At 38.2% G+C, this 21,115-nt stretch overlaps 1 protein-coding gene across 1 annotated transcript in view; it reads left to right on the top strand.

Annotated features, from left to right (window-relative positions):
• Positions 1-18,967, top strand: part of SPATA17 (spermatogenesis associated 17) — a 67,842-nt gene extending 48,875 nt beyond the window's left edge. Inside the window, exons 9-10 of the mRNA XM_053461011.1 lie at positions 2,386-2,521; positions 18,630-18,967. Coding sequence (XP_053316986.1) covers positions 2,386-2,521; positions 18,630-18,710 — 217 coding nt within the window. The 3' untranslated portion in view covers positions 18,711-18,967. The remainder of the gene's footprint in view (positions 1-2,385; positions 2,522-18,629) is intronic.
• Positions 18,968-21,115: the final 2,148 nt, after the last annotated feature.

Raw genomic sequence — 21,115 nt, 5'->3', positions numbered from 1 at the left:
AAGTCGGAAGCCAACTCACCTCCCCTGCCAAAAACTTTTTGGACCCAGCTTTACTGTGGCATTTCCACTGCATCCAAAATAAATGTATACATTTCTCTTCACAGTCCAGAGAACTTCCCTGGTTTGACCCGGAGCCTCGGGGCGAATCCCTGCTCCCAGAGGTCTCAGGGTCACACTCCACTTTCTTGGGGCAGAATAGAAGTAGCAAACTATTCCCACTCTTCCTCCAACCCCCCTCCTAAACTAGTTAATGCTATTTTGAAGTAGCCCTACCCACATGGCTAACCAAGCCCCTTCTGAAGAAGGAGTGTTCCAGATACTGCCCTAGGAAGTTCCCATGAATGAATATGGATTTTGGCATACTAGATGGGCTGAAATTTTTTTATTACCAAACAAATCCATGACTTTAGGATTCCCATGCAATCTCCATACTGTGGAATCATGGGAAACAGAGAGAAATTTGCATAAACGTTCCCAGGTATGATTATTAGCAGTATCTTATAAACTGGTGGATCTTTGGTCATGCCAATTTGTCGTAATAAAACATGGATACATTTTTTTTATATTTTTTTACATGGTTCCATTTTTGTGGGTACATGTCACAGATTAGAGGGTTAATAATAAGCAGCCAATGGGACAGGAATTCACCATTCTGTTTATCTCTTATTGGCTGCCCACGATGCAGTTTGTACTACCGATACGCTCATATACTCTCTATTAGTGTTAAATGTATGTAGGGGTGTAGCAGATGTCTGCTTTGATCCCTTAACAGTAGAGGTCTTAGCGTGCCCCTTTTTATATTATTTTATTTCTAGAACATCCTGTTTCCTTCCAGTATAATTTAGTTTCAAACTAATATAAATATTTTTGAATCATATTTCTACATTGCCTGCCATGGCTTTTGAGCCATGATATCCCATGAGAAAGCAAATTTTCTCTCGTGTCTGAGCGGAAGAAAAATGTACCATTAAAACGCAATTCAGAAGTGATAAAAATTGTAAGTGGAGCAGCCGGCTCACAGCACCTCTTCTGTATACTGTGGGACATTGGGGCCACATTCATTTTTTAAGTGATGTCCATCCCATGTGCAAATTAGCATTGCAAGTACCATAATCTGTCTTGTATGAGAGCTGCCTGTCCCAGGTGGATATACATGCTTCTTGACTGCTGCAAAATGTAAAGCTAAATTAAGAACATTTAATTGTAGGCTTTGTAAACCCTTTAATGAAATAGCCTATAATAAGTTCTTTTGATATTTTATATTTAAAAATGTAAGAAATTAAATTTAACATACATTAGAATAACCCTTTGGATTTTATCTCAAGCGCTGTTGGTTCATATGTACAGTAATGGAAGAATGTAAGAATTCTTAATAATTCTTGAGTCTATTAACTAAGAAGTCGAACGGTCAAGGTAAGGGTTATGTCTACTGACCAGACTCAACGGAAGTTGCATGCTTTTGAATGCTAACACGTATAGTCATGGCCAAAGGTTTTGAGAATGACAGAAGTATTGGTCTTCACAAAGTTTGCTGCTTCAGAGTTCTTAGATATATTTTGTCAGATGTTAATATGGTATACTGAAGTATAATTACAAGCATTTTATAAGCGTCAAAGGCTTTTATTGACAATTACATTAAGTTTATGCAAAGAGTCATTATTTGCAGTGTTGACCCTTCTTCAAGACAATCCATTCTGGCATGCTGTCATTTAACTTCTGGACCACATCCCGACTGATGGCAGCCCATTCTTGCATAATCAATGCTTGGAGTTTGTCAGAATTTTTGGGTTATTGTTTGTCCACCTACCTCTTGAGGATTGACGACAGGTTCTCAATTGGATTCCTGGCCATGGACCCAAAATATCGATGTTTTGTTCCCCAAGGCACTTAGTTATCATTTTTGCCTAATGGCAAGGTGCTCCAGCATGCTGGAAAAGCTATTGTTAGTCACCAAACTGTTCTTGGATGGTTAGGAGAAGTTGCTCTTGAAGGATGTGTTGTACCATTCTTTATTCATTGTTGTGTTCTTAAGTTCTTGAAGTTCTTGATGGTCCAATAAATGACTGATTTAGGTTCACACCCTAACACCATTTGCTGGAAGAAACACTCACTCTAACATCATATAATAACAAACACAACAGCATACGCTCACACATGCATACATACACCGTCTCTCCCATCAACCATGCAGCAGCAACCTCTTTGTTCTTTGCTCATTCTTACCTTGTGTGGAACCCAGTCTTCACTGCATATGCCTGGGTACAGAACCTGCTATATATCAAAAGAAAGCATATCACATTTAACATTTTAATGTTATCGTTGTCATTACCTTTGTACCATATCATTGCCATGATTTTAATTATTACTTTTTCTTTATTGTACCAGGTTTGCTCCATTTTCCTCTTATAACAAAAACCAAATTTACGAGCCATCAATACATACGTTAACAGATTACAAGTCAGCCCCTTATGGCACTCAGCATTTCCGCGATAAACAAACGGCAAAATGGATATCAAACAAGGTAAGAGAATTTTTTTCCCATACGAATATAAAAGGATTAATGCCAGATGGTGAGCAGGCTAGGGTTGTTTGGGAATTTCTTTGATTTGAAAATTTTGGACCATCCAATAAGAAACAATCACCTAATATTACTGGTGAAAGGCCGATCGTAACAGTAGTAGGGCCCATATGCAAAATGAAAAAGAAACCCACCACAACAGAAGACTGCTGTTAGAGCCAACCATGCTTTTCTTGCAAGAGAAACTCCTTGGGATTTGCCTTTTATAATGCGTAGTATTAAACCCTCCTGCCAATTTCCACTTTGATAGAGTTCTTGGTGTGAATTGCTGGCCAGTTGACAGTATTGGAGTGTAACAAGGACACAAGGGTGACATTTACTCCATGAGTAGTTTCCTCATTTATATTCTTTCCAGTTTCTTGTAAAGTGTACATGTTTGGCATTAGGTATGGGTGAAGCATGAATGGGATAATTGCCCCCAGGCTATTGTGATTTAAATATTTAGTCTACTACACAAAGCTGTTTCCATGTTTTACTTGCAATTTGGCACATAGCATCCAACGACTGAACCCATTCTGTTAATAGCTGTAAGTGACTGGATCATGGACATTAAGTTATCAAATGTATCAGGCTCCTTAATTATTTGGGCTACTTGGCTAAACATGTGTGATGCTTAGAATGTTGCCCTCCCCTGTGATTAACTCCCAGTTCTTGGGATCTGCATGATTATTCCTCCCTGTTACGCTCTCTCTCCTCTCTGGTTAGGTTGCTGATTGTTGTTGATTGGTTCAGGCTGCCTTTGTAAGGGTGGGTTGAAGAGACGGCTGATAACCCCAGGACAGCTAATTGATTAGATGGAAGCTACTTGTGGTCAACTACACTGATTACAAGCAAAAAGCACAAGCAATACATAGCTTCAATAAATGGTTTATTAACCAAAAAGCTCCCCTTTAACGCAAGTGACATCTAATATCTAATATCAACTGTCTCAATAGAAATACGAACAGGTCATTGTTCTCCCTTTCCAGGGTGCTGCTCCATGCGTCTTCATTTTTGTAGTAAAGATTTAACCTATTGTTACCTTGTCATTCCTGCTTATACAGTCACAATTTAGGTCTGTAGATCTATTTTTCTTTATTTGCAAATGAATTGTGAATCGGAAGTTTGTTGCTTGAAGGTCTCTCAAAAAGGTTTTACAATACACAATGCATAGTAATTATTTTTAGATCACCTAAGCATATTGCACAGAACATAAAGTTGACCTTTACCATCTGCAGCGTTTGGAATAGAGTGGGATGTGGAACACATTGTGGGTTTAATGTGGCACAACACTGTCTGGAGAAACTTGGGTGGGCCCGTGACTACCTGCCCATGGCACCCGATGATTGAATCTGCTGTCGCTAGCATCCGGATAATAATGAACACTCAGCTTAATGACCGTGATTATTATTATTATCATAATTGATGTGTGAGTGTAAAGTGTGTGGGGCCATTACAGCTGAACTGGAGAGTAGAGAAATGCTTCTTACTTATGGATCATTTTACTTCTTTATTCAGTGATTGGTATGAAGTGTGCCCCCTCATCATTTGTTTCTTTGCTGATTCCTTCTTAATCTAGATAGACGGTTAGTAAAACTCTTTGGGAATTCTTTAAAGCACTTCAGAGGAAGAACTTTTGTTGACCGTAATTGGAAGCTTTAAAAGTGTAGGCTGAGGGGAAGGTAAATGAGAAAGGATGGGGGGGGGGAGTAATTAGGTCCTTGATTTGCCATGCTTGAGCTCATTGTCAGAAAGCTAAAACACATATACATTTTTCAAAAACTTCAAACCTTAATCAGTCCATGGTTTCAGGAGCCCTATGCCACGCATGTTTAAATTCCATCACTGTATCCGCCTCTATCATTTCTGGTGGGAGGCTTTTCCATTAATCTACCACCGTCTCAGTAAAGTAAAACTTCCATACTAAAGTTTTCATGACCACTGGTCCATGATATCCTCTCCAGTCCTTCTCTGGAATCCCCCAAACTGACATATATATATATATATATATTCACAGGGACTCAACAGAGAGTAGATGTCATCGGACCATATGGAAGCTTTCCAATTGATGTTAAATGGGGAGTCACAGCTATCAGTCACTACTGACTTGTATTTTGAACATTGTGGCGCATTCTCCTCGTTCTACCTTATCTTTACATAGGTTATGCTACCTTTTTTAGCCACGTGTTCTGGCAGCAGGGAGCAGCTAAACATCCAAACGAAAGGCTGGCCTTCAGAAAGGTCTTTTTCCTCGACAGAATACTCAAAATCTTAATGCTGGGCTTGCTTGCAATTTGACTTTTTTTGCCAAAGCATTGATATACCCTGTCAGAAAGTATGATATTTTATTTTCGCTAAGGGGCAATGAGTCCAACAGCACTAACTTCATTATAAATATTGTTAGCGAAGCATGCCCATAACCAGCAATAACATATTTTAATCATCAATCCTAAATTAAATGGGCAAGGTAAGGACCATGTAAGAGATGCTTAGGATTCTAATGAATCATCTTGCCATCCATTACAACTGTCTACAAAGAGGGCAAAGTCTTCACAGAGACGAAAAAGGAGCATCACAGAGAAAGTTTGAGTCTGTTAGCATTCTGCGGAATCAGTGTACTTTTCTCGTAAAAAAGACACGTGGCGTAAGCATTCTTAGCATGTTGATGACTCCTCGCCGACGTTATAGAATGATTGTTTGCCTCTAGCCTTTCAGCCTACCTGACCTGCCTGGCAGATGTTTATTTTAATGATTCCGCTAAGTGAAAAAAAATTGGTCTGTGATCTAAAGCGGGGAGAGGGAACATATCAATCACGCTATCAAACCAGAGCCTTGTCAATTGCATATTAAACAGACCTTATATCTTTTTTCTACCTCATCATCTAGCCACTTGATTGAGCAGTGCGGTGTCAGGCGTGTTTTCCTTCTAATGTTAAGCATAATGCACATAGACAGACTGACAATCACAGTACAGCCTCCCATCAGCTGCAATTAATCTTTTAGTTAACATAGACAAGGAAAAAAACTCTCATCAGCCCCTCTTGAAGACTAAGGGACCCTGTTTTTTTGATGTTTGCATTCTGAAGAAAATTGTCCCCACCAGTTCCGACAAATTGAAACACCAGGCTAATTATGGCAGCTAATGAAGTGTGTGGAATGGTCACAGCTTGTCGTGAAACAGTGCCTTCAGCTCGGATTAAAGCTTCATCAATCACTTTTTAAAACTGATCCAGAATTGCTTCTGCCTGGTGCTTGGCATTTTTAATGCTGTTTCTATAATTGCTTTTTTCCCCAAAGCTAAGTCTGTTTTTTTTTTTTGAAATATTACTTTCTTAAGACTGGGATTCCAAACTCTACTTTCTGTATAAAACCCCCAACGTTTTATTATCGCATAGTCTCTATCAGCTGATCAAGTGCAACAGAGCTAATAAAGAGGAAAGAAAAATAAATGTGATATATTGCTTTTAATCACGTTAAAGGTAGCAATAAAGCATATTCATGTATATGTTTATGAATCATGATTACTTCAGACAGAGTGTGTATTGGAATCACATGAAACATGGCTTGTGGTCGAGATGGTTTCAATCCCATAAGGAACTAAACAAAATGAATTTGTTGGCTTCAAATTATTACTCAGTGGACCGTAATCTTCCATATATCATTCAAGAAAATTTAACGTGATTTGCTGAAGGCCAAGCATTCCAGAGCGAAAAACAAAATGTTTTAGTCCTGAAAGAATATTGCAGGAAATAAATAAATAAAGCACCTGCTTGTTTGTACAGTGCTGTGCTTTTGGATGTTATACGGTGGGATTTCCCAGAGCGATGGTTCAGAGGATTTCAAGTGGATGCTTAAGACAAGCCACCATTTAAAGGTGTCCAAATAGGAATGCTTTTGTTTAAGTGGGAGAAGTGGGCGAGGCTGGCACTGGAAGTGGGCAGGGCAGGGGTGTGTCCTCCCACCCACTTTACCAAAAGAGCCAATCAGATTACCCAATTTATGAGATGGACACGGGGGGTGCTACAATGGAGGTCTGCGCTGTAACAGTACTAGATTTTTAAAAATACCTCTTCAAAGATACGTAGTTTTTACATAATATACCTCTTTCAGGCAGCTGCATAATGGCATATTAGCCATTTATATGTGATCTGGCTCTGTTGCCTTAGCGCAATCCGCTAGACAAACTCCCTGACTCCTTTTCATGCTGCCTTATAGTAAAAATAGAATGTCTCTGTCTTAATCGTCTGGTCGGACACTCATACTAATGAAAGTCTATAGAGGAACAGACTTCATCAGCCAGCTCAGTGTGGTGATTGAGCAGAGCAAGTCACCAAAAATATCACATGACTGACAATGATGGAAGCCTCTATGTCTGCAGATAAAGGGCATTTATTTGGACAAAATGTCAGAAAAACAGGTTTTTGCCAATGCTGACCTACATTACTGTGTACAGCGCTGGCATTAATATAAATAATTCTATTTTTCCCAAAGGAAGTCTGATCTAGCTAGGACAATCCAGTAAAGATCACCGTCTCGCCCCATTTTTGTTGCCACAGGCCAGCTCAATGAAACATCCTGCTGGTGATAAAATAGGAGGCCATAGCAGCAGCTGATGGCTTTTATACCCCTATCTCTAATTTATGGACAAATCCTCTTACTTTTAAACAATTTTTAATGATTTTGGATGTAGCATTGGATGCAACTTTTTTGGTAGTACAACGTGACTTTTATAATTTTTTTTTTGTGAAACCTTGTACTGGAACACAGACACCCGTGGAAGTTCAGAATCTTCAAATATTGAATACTGATGTCCCTAAGAACTACTTATCTCGTGAAACGTCTTCTGTCTTGTGTTGTTAAAATCATATAACATGCATGATTTTGCAGACCTCATAAAAATGGCAAAAAAACATTGATTTTGACAAAAGTTTCTAATATGGGTGAAATGTATTCCCCCCCCCCCCCAACTAGTCAAACATAGAACTTGATGGCAGGTAAGAACCATTCGGAGCATCTAGTCTGCCCGTTTTTCCTGATGTATGTAGTTGGTGAGTCTGGCACATGGGATTTAACCTAGCCCTGATAATAGACATCTTTGTATGAATCTACCTTTGACAGCACGTCAAGTATCTATCAAATGAAATATAAACTGCTAGATTGAAATTAAACATTTACTGTGTTTATCGGGCTTGGAATAGGAGGAATTCTGCTCATTTTCAGTTTAGTTTTAGTTTTTTATCTGGAAAATTGATTATTTTTCCGGTTGGTTTAGTATGAATTTTGCATAAACCTGTTCTTATAAAAAAAAAAAAACAATTACAAAGATTGCATTTAGCTAAAATATAATACCCAAAAATATAACCTCCATATTAATTGTTATAAAGACCTTCATAACTTCGCTATAGTTTTCAGTTCATTTTGTACATGAAGTATCACCCACAATGTGATCAAACTGTTTTGTTTAAATGTGCTATATAGGCTCCATTTGCGATATTGCTTTTGTTACCGTGAGCTAATTATCTTGATATATATGCAGGCAAAATTCATAGGTCATTAATGTAAATGTAAATTGTAAGGTCACGCAGAATTACATGCTTTGCGTTGAGAAAATTCAGGTTAGCCACTCAATGATAGTAAATTATGACATGGTTAATGATTCCATAAGGTTATAGCTCAGACGCTATACGAGAAAGACGTTCTGTATAATGCATGTGATTATGGTACGTTCTGAGAGTTCAGTTGCGTTTGCCATTTAAATGTGTTAAACGTATACACTTAAATTTTAATGGTATAGAAAGCTAGTAAATAATTGTCAGAGATGTTACTTGTCACATCACAAAAATAATAATAAAAAAAAACAATTACAGTCTGAAAAATGGCGTCTCCATCCATTCCAGATGGTATCTTGTTTCCCTACACATGTGATGGGGGATCCTCATGCCACAGTGATTACTGATTATATGTTATGATGAGGAGTTTCCACCTATTATGCATGAAATGCGGTCTCATGTGCATGCCCCATACCAGGGAACCCTCCAGGATTCGCCCAGAGGCTCCGGGTGAAGTGCCGCTTCTCCGAGTCCCTACAGAGGGTTGTGGGAGCGCCGTTGAGGCACTCCCCACCTACTTCCCCTAACACTTACAACTTGATGGTGATCAGGAACCAGGCGGACAAAAAACGTGTCATGTTTCAGATGTGCATGAGCAAGAGCATGCCTTGGTCCAACCAGCTCATGTTTACTTTTATACATTGAGTAGGGAGAGCGCCTCAATCCTTACAGAATTCTCTTCTCCTGCTTCCAAGCTGGTCCATTTGTTGCTTAGTATGTGGGCATTATTTTTTATATATATATATTATTATAATTTCCTCCACAGGGCTCAGTGGAGAGGCTCAGACCGACTTAATCAACAGAAACGTACACAAAAAAGTATTTTGTTGTTGTTGGTCCTGAGGAAGAGGGCGTAATGTAGACCCCCATGATACTTTTTAATGGCCAACAAATCCTGTAGAATGGAATGTTTAAATGATATTGGAGAAGTATTTACATCTGATATGAACCTAAGTATTGTATTGTCAATATCTTCGTCCACTAAATTGTCACATCGTCTAAGAATGCATTTGCCATAAGAAGATTTGGTTTTATCATCATATGCCATAAAAGACCATTCATTTACAGGTTCAAGCCAAGGGTTCTTTGATTTAGGTACAATTACATAAGTGGTGTCTCGGTAAACCTAGTGGGACTGAGAATTACGCTCAAATCTCTTTCGCTGCTTGAAATATTATAAACTTGTCTCACTGGGGCCAGCACTAGTGTCAACGTACTCCGCGTAAAAAGTGCAAAAGAAGCATTAGTACTTGACAGCCCTACTTGAAATAAGTGAAATTAATGGAGCTCTATTCTTGTACGACAAGGCCACAGGAACCCTTTCACGCTGCTTACAGACAGAGAAAAGTCAATACTTTTTTATTACTTAAAGTTGACCTACATTTTGCTCTACAAGAGCCAAGCCCACTAATTGGTTTCAGCCATGATAAAAGTTTGCCCCAACGAAGCATGGGCTAGATCAAATAATCTGTTTTTCCCCTTTAACATAGCAGTTTGGAATAAAATACGTATTTATTTGATAACGTTTGTACCAGGCGTGAAATGTCACTAGACTGGGTTGAAAATTAAATTGTAGACAAAAGAGTTAAAGCAAAAAGATGCTTTTTTTTAGCCAAACAGCTCAGCATTTCTATGTAAGCAAGACAAGCGACCCAACTTCGTCAGTAATTTCCATTCCCACTGCTTACAGCAGAGATTTGTAAGTCAATTTAACAAAAGCTTAAGGAGCCAGGGTCACCGCTTTAAGAATACTTGGACAAAAGAAAGCAAAATAATATTGACAGTTTCTGGCTGGTTCTTCTTTTGGATGAAAAAAATGCTACTTAATGTAATAAAATTGAAAAATTACATTCAAACATCACTATGCATTGTTACCTTTTTATAATATTTGGTGTCTCATACGACTGGCAGCAATATTTTATGATACTCGCATTTAAAATACTTCTGGTTTAAGAAAAAAAAATAGTATTATTATTTGTTGAAGAAACAGAGGTTTAAGTGATTTTACATAGAAAGCTCATACATAGAAGTCTGATCACAGCTACTTGGACAGCAAAATCACTGCAACCTTACATACGTTATTTTTTTATTTATTAGAAGATAGCATCTTTGTTAAAATGTCAGGAAAGTTGAAATATTGTTAGAAGAAATTTAAGCTTCTGTTTGGATCTTATCAGTTGATGTTAACCCAGATAAATGAAATCTCTCTCCGATTAGATTTTATGTTCGAGGGGAGACTTTTTGCTCTTTTTGCCATCTTTATGATGATTGTAGATCGTGTATGGGCAGTCTGGTAAATTGCCCCAAACTCTGTTTGTCCTTTTTATGTTTTTGTGCTACAAAACCTCCTTTGACATTTAGTTTTAATATCAAAATTATTGACTTCTGTAGAGAAGTAAGTTGACACAAGGAGCATTTGATGAGCTGAACACAATCATTTAGTGCATACATTGCAAATAATCATTAGTGCGATGTCTTACAGTTTCCCAAAAGATAAAACTTTGAGTAACTTAATCATTCATTATTTGTAGCCTAGTTGTTCATTTGTGTAACTAAAATGATAGCGATATTCGCAAAACTACAGTTTGATCTTAAACTCAGTTTGACATTTTGTATGGACTGTTAGAGACTGAAACATGTTAAACTTGGTACTACAACCACCCTTTTCCAATAGGTAATAATCAGCAATTTATGGCAACAGTCACTATACTGTTCACTTTGTACATGAATAGATATAAGGTTATGCAGTTGGGGGGAAATAATTATGATTGAAAACAGTTGATTTTTATGGTATACCTATTTATTTATAGACAACACATTTTGCAATATTCTATAATTTAGGAGACATTTGAAAATTCTGACCTCTCACCTACATATTTTATGTTTAATCGCTCACTAAAACCCCACCTAGAGAAGCATATAAGCTTAACAAGACATGTATCTAGGTTGCACACTGCCCAGCTTCTTTGGGACATAACTCCATTGCCACCGTCCTTTCTGCCTGGTGGCATGACATCATATCTCTGTATAAGAGGCATCGGTAGTGCCAGGTACTGCATACTATGGAGGCTGTGGGCGCTAAGTGGAAGTTTGCAGGATAAAATTATAAAAAAGAATAAGGGATCTCAATATGTAGATCTTGGAGGAGTGACGAGAGAGGGATGTGATTACTTAAAGGGACAAAGTACGGAACGTAAATTTATTTCAGAGGTAGAGAAATGTTCGAAACAAGAGGTCATGATCTAAAACAAAAGCCTTAGATGTTATGTAAGGAAGCGATAGGGTGATAGATCTATAGAACAGCCTCCATGCAGAATTAGTAGAGGCTGATACAGTTGGGGATTAAAACATGCATGGGATAGGCATATGGCTCCTGAATCTAAGACGAGACCAACGACTGGTCACTTATCAATAAATACCATACTTCCATCAAATGTTAGGAGCGTTCCTTTAACCTAGGCATGTTATTTAAAAAAAACAAAAAAAAAACGTGGCATTTAAGAAGAACATTTATTTAATAAATTATAGACATCCAATTAAAAGACCGAATTATACACGACAACAATACTTTTGATTTAATGGAGACAATTGTGTTACAAGTATTGCAATTTTGATTTCAAATTGATTCTTAGAAACTATCAGTCATTAGACTGCCGAGATGTTCAACTAGCGAGCCTTTTGAATCTAATCAGCTTGTAATTCCCATGGTACCATTCACAATACTTTTGACTACTAATTCCATTTGTAAGAGCAGAAAATTACCATCTCAGTCCGATACACAAAAGGAAAGTTCTAGAAGTTTAATACTGGCAGTGTTAACCTCTGGCCTTAAGCTGTTTCTATCCAATAAACCCCAGATGTTCCTCTGTTACTCAATGCATTGTAAAGTAATGGTAATGCGTGCACTACTCGCTTAAATATCCTGATGTAACAAAATAAAATGGAAATTTAAAAGAATACGATAAGGTTAGAGAGGGTCTAGACTCTAGATGAATATCATATTGTCTTATTACCAACTTTTTAATAAAACATATGATACCAGTGGAGTCACAAATTATAATCTTATTATATGAGCAGCCCAGATAGTTACATAGTGGTACTTACAAAAAGATGAAGAGTGTAAACCATCTACATTATTCCCCTGTTATCCAGAGCATGCCACCCAACAGCCCGGTTTTTGGGCAGATCTTCTGATATCCCCTGACTGGGTCAGGGAGCTGTTAAATCAGTGGAGGTCTTTGCACCGCTCCTACTTAGACACCTTGTGACGATGATGTTGCCTGCTTCCAGCATCTGTATTGCCCATCTCTAGCACCACTAGTTCCCCTTCTTGATTTGGACACCTGAAATGTTGGGGAGGTATAATTCAGACGTCAACCAGGCACTCAAGAGGACAGTGGCCACAGAGGTAAGTTTTGGTACCCTGCCTTGGGTCAGGCCTAGGACAGTGCTTGTCCAAAATGCACTAATGAGTTTATTGTAAATTGGTAAATCTGCTTATTTTGGCATTTTTGTACCTTTCAAACCATTTAGTAGGACTATAGGTATTTTATGGCTCATACAAGGGAGTAGTCCATAGCAGCACACACATACACATTATATATATATACCAACACATGTAGATATTGCTTATTCTAATCTGTAAATATTGTTTCATGGGTTAGTGTATAGGACCGTAGGACTTGGGAAAAGTGACAAATCCAGTTTACATTTAATGAAACTGTTTTTAATTTACTTTAAGACACGCTGTTTTGGAAGTAGTCTGATTAAATGTAAGTGAGTTAAAAGTAATCCTGCATTAAAATTTCCAATTATTATTGAAAAGGAAAGAAAAGAAAGCTTTAATACACTGCTACCAACTTCTATACTAAATCTTTCCCTCTTTGGTCTTCTCATCAGCATATGCTCTGACATATAATTACCAGCTGTTTAATGCTATAAATTGTTGGGAATATCATTCTCCAGGGTGGTCATAATGTGAGGACTACATTTAGAGTATGCCATAAGGCCCTTTGTTGCCATAGTAACCGGGGCATTTGTGCAACTAGAATCAAGTAAAATATTGAGATTCTTTCAATAGTGTGAGAATGAGGTCATTTCTGTTCTACTACTTGCATTTATCATTAGAAAACCAAGGGCACAATGGAGGATGGACCTTGGTTATATCTTTACAGCTTCAAATGAAGCAAAAAACATGCAAAATTAGGAGAGCAGAAGAGAGAGAGCGAAAGAGGGACATGTTAGTAAATATAATAGACATTCAACAAAGAGGGAAGCATATTTCAAACGAGGAAATATTTACTGAGAGACCAGTAGATACGTGGAACAGCCTCCCAGCAGAAGTTAATACAATGAGGGAACTTAAACATGCATGGGATAGGCATAAGATAATAAGATCGCCGAAAAGGATTAAGTTGTTATAGCATGAAGAAATGGGCAGAGTAGATGGGCCAAATGGTTTATATCCATATTTGTTCATATAACAAATCTACATTAAATGAAGTTGATATTCTCAGTACATGATTAATGTTATGTCTATTCCTTTGTTTGACCTTTTTTCGAATGATCTGCATTTCCATATTTCTATAATTTGTATGTTTAGATTTTTTTTCTGTTATTTTTTACTTATATACATGTAGTACACCATCTTTCTTTTGTTGAAGGACTGAAAGTGGGAGGTGAATGAGAGAATGGAGTCAAGGATGGCCCCCAAGGCAGTGTGTAGGGACAGGTTGATGATTGTTCCATTGACATTGAGGGAAATTGTTGAAGGAATGTAGTAAGCATTGGGGGGAGGGAAGATAAGAAGTTCAGTTTTGGAGAGGTTGACTTTTAATCGTGCAGACATCCAGTTGAAAACAGAGGCCGTGAGAGAGATCAAGGGAACAGAGGTAGATCTGAGTCTCATCGGCATATCAGTGGTACTGAAAGCCAAAACACATAATTCGCTTGTTAAGGTCATTTGCCAAGTTTACAGGTAGTGTGTAGTGAGAACAGAAGGGGTCCTGGTCTAATCCTTGAAGTATACTAAATGAGGAAGAGGATAAAAAAAAAGTAACTGGAAAGGGAGATCCTGAAAGGGAATTGGGTTATTGGAAAGGGCGCGATCAGAGAGGCCGGGAGTCACGAAGACCAAAATTCTGGAGGGTTTGAAGGAAAAGAGGGTGGTCCATTTTCAAAATCAGCAGAAAGGTCCAGAAGGATTAGCAAAAAAGTAGTGGCCCTTGGACTTATCAGTGAGGAAATCATCGGTCATTCAGGCAAAAGCGATCTCAGTAGAATGTCAATTGCGCAATCCAGATTGAAGAGGGTCAAGTAAAGACTTGGAGTGGAGAAATTGTTAGTTCGGAGTATATAGGTCGTTCAAGAGGTAATAGAGAAATGGGGTGGTAGTTTGACAGGTTAGTAGGGTCTAGGGAGGGCTTCTTTAAGTTGAGAGTTATGTTAACATGCTTAAAGGAGGATGGGAAGGATCCAGCGACGAGGGACAGATTGAAGATGTGGGTTAGTGTAAGGATAATAGTAGATGAAAGATATGTTTGTGTACTTTAAAGACTGTTATATAAAATATTACATGTGTTATATAAAATATTACATATACCCAAAAAACATTATATTCGTCCTCGTAAGCTTCTACTTTGTATGGATATATTTTACTGATGACAGTGGATTGGAAAGTCAGTAGCAGAGAGACACACTTCTCAGAATTATGGTTACAATTCCCCCTTTCTTATTTATCCTTTTTTGCAATGGTTTTTATAGTATACAAACTACATGGAATATAATTTTCTGATTTAAAAAAAAAAAAAATTAATAAAATATGCATGCACTTATTTTTAGTCTTTTTGGAATAAATGTATTAATCATATAGTCATTAAAAATAATAGTGCAGAATCATGTATTTTTCATATATAAAGTTCCGTAGTCAAATAGTTTCATTTACAAGGTGAGATAGGAGTCATATTGCATAATCCGCTACAATTTATGAGAGTGAGAAATATTACTTTATGTTTCTGGGCATTAATTAGCTGAAATTACTGGAAACAATCAGGAAATTGATGTCAATTGCTCCTGTTGCCAGAGAAACTGGACAGTTTAGGACCTAACATATGGTAATCAGTATAATTATCATTCATTACCAATTGGTTTGGCGATGTGTTAACCCTCACATGACCAAACACTACTGTAAAGGTTTTACTTGGCATTAGGCTTTTCATAATCCATTTTCTAACATCTGATCATAATATTACATCAACATGTCAGATGAATACGGTTTAAAATACATGTTATTTAGGACATTTTTAATATGCATGTCTAGTCACCTTTATATGTACCAGCAGAGATATCATTCTGGGGCAGTAATGTCCATATTTTGATAATGGCCGTTCCTTTAAAACCTACACTTCTTATTATACTAGAAAATCATACTCCTAATACAGTAGATATTCTACTTTTGCCAAAATATTACTTGTTTATGTTTTGTACACTAAAGAAACCTATATAATAATAAATCTTACTAAAGAGGAGGAATCTTTCTTCTTAAATAGGGGATGTGGTTGTAATGAGGGCTTAAGCTTCACAGGTGTAAAGGAACCGGCGTTCACAGAGCAGAAGAGAGTCCATAACATCCAGAAGGGAAGCTTCTCTGTGTGATCTGGGAACGTTTTCTCTTCTTTTTTCTTTGATACGACTTAAACTTCCAGCAGTAGGCTACCCGAAGCGTTTGCACAGGGGCCATACAGATTTTAGTGGATGGGGAATTTGAAGGAAGTGAGCGAGTTGTAGAAAGGGAGCGGGTGTTGGCAAACCTGGAGGAGAAAGAGGTCTTCATGTGGAGACACTGGGTCAAACCCGTAGGCTTCCCTGGTATGCTTGCATTCCACATTAACATCAGCCATCTCAGAGAAGAACAGTCAAGACAGTTTCCTCCCACATGAAGAAATGGTCTGTGCAATATATACTGTGGTACCTGCCACCTTATTGCCATACCTGGGAACTTCTTCACTCCAGCTACCCGCCCCATGTGGGACACGGACAGGACTGCCCACTGATGTTTGTGGGAGTTCCCAAAATTAAAAGGCATAGAGTGGGGCGTGTCAAGGCCCCGCTATGGGACCTGGAGGATTCGTGTGTTTACCCAGAGAACTCGGAGAAGTGGTGCTTCACCCGGAGAGTTCCCAGGTATGCTTATTGCCATAATTATTGCCCTACCCGCCTATAATCCGGACACATGGTTTATGTTTTCTTTTCTCTAAGTAGATTGAGTCGAACAAAGAATATCAAATCATTAGAGAAACAATGGTTCTGCCAAGCTAAAGTAATATTTCTATGTAACACTGAATATTTACTTATTGTCATATTGAATTTGGTTTGACGTTATACTTGGGCCACATTCCAAAGACTCTTAAAAATTCCCATGGAGCTCATTTTGGCAACAAGGTTTCCTTTTTTTGGCTCTTGAAGTTCAAGAAAAGTCATTCATTGAAACTTGCCTTTACAATGAAAATTGCTATTTCACAGATATTCTATTGATCCTTAAGTAATGATAATTAATCAAATTCTCACTATTATATTTCTGTTGGCACAACCGGATCCTAAATTAAGGCAGGAAATAATAATAAAAAAAACATTATGCATGACTGCTCTAAAATAAATATATCCATAGAAAATATCAAGTTATAGGATATACTGTAAGATACACCTGTCAGGTTACTGTTTCCCAGCACGTCACTCCTACGCGTCCAAGGTGGGGGCGGCAGGGTGTCTGCCATCCTGTCAGTGGCGCTGCTTGCCTCCTCCGGGTCCCTGCATCCTTGCAGGGAGCCGGGGACAGTGACAGCGGGGAGGCGCGGTTGCTGACAGAAAGGGCGGTGCTTCCTCTTGTGATCCTGGTACCGCCTCCTATACTGGATCCTATGAAGGAGCGCATTTGCCTTCTGCCTGCCTTTTGAACCCTGGACTGTGACTTGGATCACCCTGCCTGCCGCCTGCCCTTTGTTGACCCCTGGACTGTGCTCTGGATATTCTAATCTTGTTTGCTACATGGTGGGACTTTGCAATTATACCTATCTTACACCTGTCTCTTTTGGTGTGATTGTCTCTGGCGTTGCGTTCCTATAAATATATATATTCCTGCATATCGGACTCCTGCCACTCGACCCTATCTCAGGGACATTACAACACCACATCAGACAAAAAATAAACGGCATAACATATGGACTGGATCGGTGAAACATAAATAAACTGAAATATAAATTGGAGGTTGCGTTAAAATAAAATAATGTGAAAGAAAGTGGAGAGGCTCCTTAAAGAATTTAAGGATCGATGTAAGAACCAAAATACAGAAGGGTATGAGGAGTTTAAACTGACTCGGCTCCAGCTCACCCCATCCTCCTTGATAAACAGGACATGCCTCAAAACCACACCAGTTTGACACTTTATACTACTGTTATTTATAGAGCTTGGAGGCAACAATAATTTTGTAACAAGATAAATCAAATGTTGACCGAACTTACGAAGTGTACAGCGCTGAAAACCGTAGAACTATTAAGGTGGTATTGCAAAAATGGTTAATTACTAGTTAATGTGTATGCCACTAGAATAATATCTTGTAAGTCTTGTAAGAGATAATTGGGATGTATTATGAAAAATATTATAAATACTATAAACACTACCATTCAAAAGTTTGGGGTCACTTAGCTGTTCTCATGGAAAACAAACAATGAAATTTCTGGCTGTAACATAATTGCAAAAGTTAAACTTAGATCAGTGAACACAACGTGCCATTGGAACACAGGAGTGAGAAAGGGCCATTGGAACACAGGAGTGAAGGGAGTGATAAAAGGCCATTGGAACACAGGAGTGAAGGGAGTGATAAAGAGCCATTGGAACACAGGAGTGATGGGAGTGATAAAAGGCCATTGGAACACAGGAGTGATGGGAGTGATAAAGAGCCATTGGAACACAGGAGTGATGGGGGTGATAAAAGGCCATTGGAACACAGGAGTGATGGGAGTGATAAAGAGCCATTGGAACACAGGAGTGATGGGAGTGATAAAAGGCCATTGGAACACAGGAGTGATGGGAGTGATAAAGAGCCATTGGAACACAGGAGTGATGGGAGTGATAAAAGGCCATTGGTACACAGGAGTGATGGGAGTGATGTACACATAAATTAGTATTATTATTGGTATGAAAGACTAAATGATCTCAATATGTATATCGTATAGCCATATGGCTCCTGATTCTAAGACAAGACCAAGGACTGATTAACATCTAAGTCTTTACAACAGGAAAAAATGGGCAGACTAGATGGGCTGAATGGGTCTGATCTGCCTTCATGTATGTTTCTATAATATAAAATATTGATTTTGTTTGTTTCCAGAAGGCAGTTACAGAAGCTTTAAATGCGGCTACTAACCACAACCTGGTTAACCACATTATTATTGTTCTTATTTCCCCAGGATTTCCAAACCGTCTTCACATCTTTTCCAGTTTTTGAGAAATTTGGACAAACATATTCCAAAGCTGGAAACGTGGTGTAGTTCCTCCCGGAAAAAGAAAAAAGTGTTTTCCCAAAGACAAGAAAAACAAAAACAAACCAAAAAGTTATAAACAGCAGAGTAAAAAAAAAACTTAAAAAAAATTTTCTGATTCCATTTGTTTTCTCTCATTCGTTCATTCCTATTCTTCTTTATTCACTATATACATTTTCCATTTAGAATCTACTTCCACTGTTGCTTTAAAGTTGAGCATGTCAAATTTAATCCTGCATAAATCATCTCTTCTGCATAAACAGTACTTATAAAATCCAGTATGGCAGTAACAAGGTGTAAATGTTAATAAACATACTAAACATCTTAATACCACATGGCTTGTAAAATGTCTCTTTTTCCAATGATTTCCAATGTTGTCCAGTCTTGCCTGCCCCTTTTGTTACTTCCCACTTCTTGCCTTACCCAGTTGTGCTTTTACCTTGGGCGCTGCCCTAGGACTGAACTAGGACAGCACCTCCATATGCCCCCTCCATGGCCTCTGTTGTCACTGCTGATAACTGAGATGTGATGTCATATCCCACTGCTCCTTGTCTTAAAGGTGAATCATGACTTCAGCAAAGTTCTCCACAGTGTCAATGAGCTAATTGGGAAGATCAAAGATTTCTCTTGTAACCAGCCAGTTGAGCAGCAGCACACTGGGAGACCTGATCACCCAAGAGGGTAGTCTGTCTCTCAGTTTTAAAGCAGACAGACTGTTGTGCCCTGAACCTGCCACCCCAGGCATTGTCTATCTAGGCTAGAATACGTTGCTGGCCGTGCCTGTATTACTCCCCATTTGCCTGCTGCCAAACTTATTCTAACCCCTATTACCTCCCTGCCACCTGAGCCACCCTCTGTCCTTTCAGACTGCTTCACCAACTACATCAACCCCCTCTCTGTGGCTCCTGGGCATCCACAAAACAAGAACTTCAAAATATTTACATATTTATCATTTATGTGGCGGAAAAATAAATGGGCTTTGTATCCACCAAGTAATAAATGTACAATTTTCTCCTTGCGTATCTATTAACCCTATCAGTTCTGTGGCACTGCATGTATCTCTGGTACTGAAATGGTTACAGGATGAGAAAGTACATTTTGATACATTTTTGTTTTAAAAATGATAAACTAAAATGAAGATTGGGAGGGCAAGATGGATACCCATAATTCTGCATTTATATGCTTTTTATCACATTTGGGGACATTCATGAATATCTATTAATTTAATTTTTTGTAATGAATTTCTTTATGCTTGGGTGCACTTCTATTTCACCAAACCGAAAGCTTCTCATATACGTATCATCACAATATTTGAAAGTGCAGAGTATTTATAAATACACGCCAACTTTATATTCTGCATTTCATAAGTGACCTAATCTCCATTGTATACTATTTACTTTGATAATATCTGTATAGTGGCTCTGAATACATAGCAGCCGTCGGAGTATAATACTGTCGGTGAACAATTAGTCAGCTCAGGTTTAGTTATGAGGCTAAGCCTGGCAAACACTGAGCCATAGACTGATATACTGTTTACATATATATATATATATATATATATATATATATATATATATATATATATATATATATATATATATAGCCACGTATGCCTGATCCATCAACCTACTGATGAAACTCAACTCTACTAGGGTTACATAACGAAAACAGAAAATACTGGAAATTTTACTTTTCTCAGCCTCAATAAAAGAAGGCGGTTTAAAAAAGTATTTCAGTGCTACAACCAACCTTTATACACGCTTTCATAAAACAAGGGACACATTTGGGATCACAAACATGCAATTTAATATATATATATATATATATATATATATATATATATACCGTATTTGCTCAAATATAAGACAAGATTTTTCAGAGTAAATGCTCTGAAAAATACCCCTCATCTTATATTCAAGGTCATCTTATAATCAGACCTCAAATAGAGGTCTGACTACAAGACTAAGATCCAGATCCCCTGCAGCGCTGCAGGGGACCTGGATCCTCCTCTCTGGCAGGGGGCGGACGCCTGCAATCTCCGCTGCTTATCAACAGTTCTGCTGGGGCTTCTATGATGGAGCACCGGCGTGACATGAACTTCTGACTGAGCCTTATAGGAGTGATGTGACTCCCGTAAGGCTTTTTATATATTATTGAACCCTCAATATATATTTTATAGCCTAATACACCCCTGGGTACTGTTATTACTCCCCAATGCACACAGGTTTGTGGACGAGGGCAGGCAATCATCAGTCCCACACTTGGTTAATTGGGGGTCCTAGGGATTCATGTTTTTTTCTCATTTATTTTAGCATTTTGATAGTTTGAGATGAGGACATGTGAATTCGCATTAAGCTCACATGCCCTCGCCTGAAACTGACTAAAGTTACGGGCACTCACGCGAGTGTAAACAT

Source organism: Spea bombifrons, chromosome 3 (assembly GCF_027358695.1).
Source record: "Spea bombifrons isolate aSpeBom1 chromosome 3, aSpeBom1.2.pri, whole genome shotgun sequence".
NCBI lineage: Eukaryota > Metazoa > Chordata > Amphibia > Anura > Pelobatidae > Spea > Spea bombifrons.
Note: the sequence above shows the minus strand (reverse complement) of the source record. Positions and strands in the feature narration are given on the sequence as shown.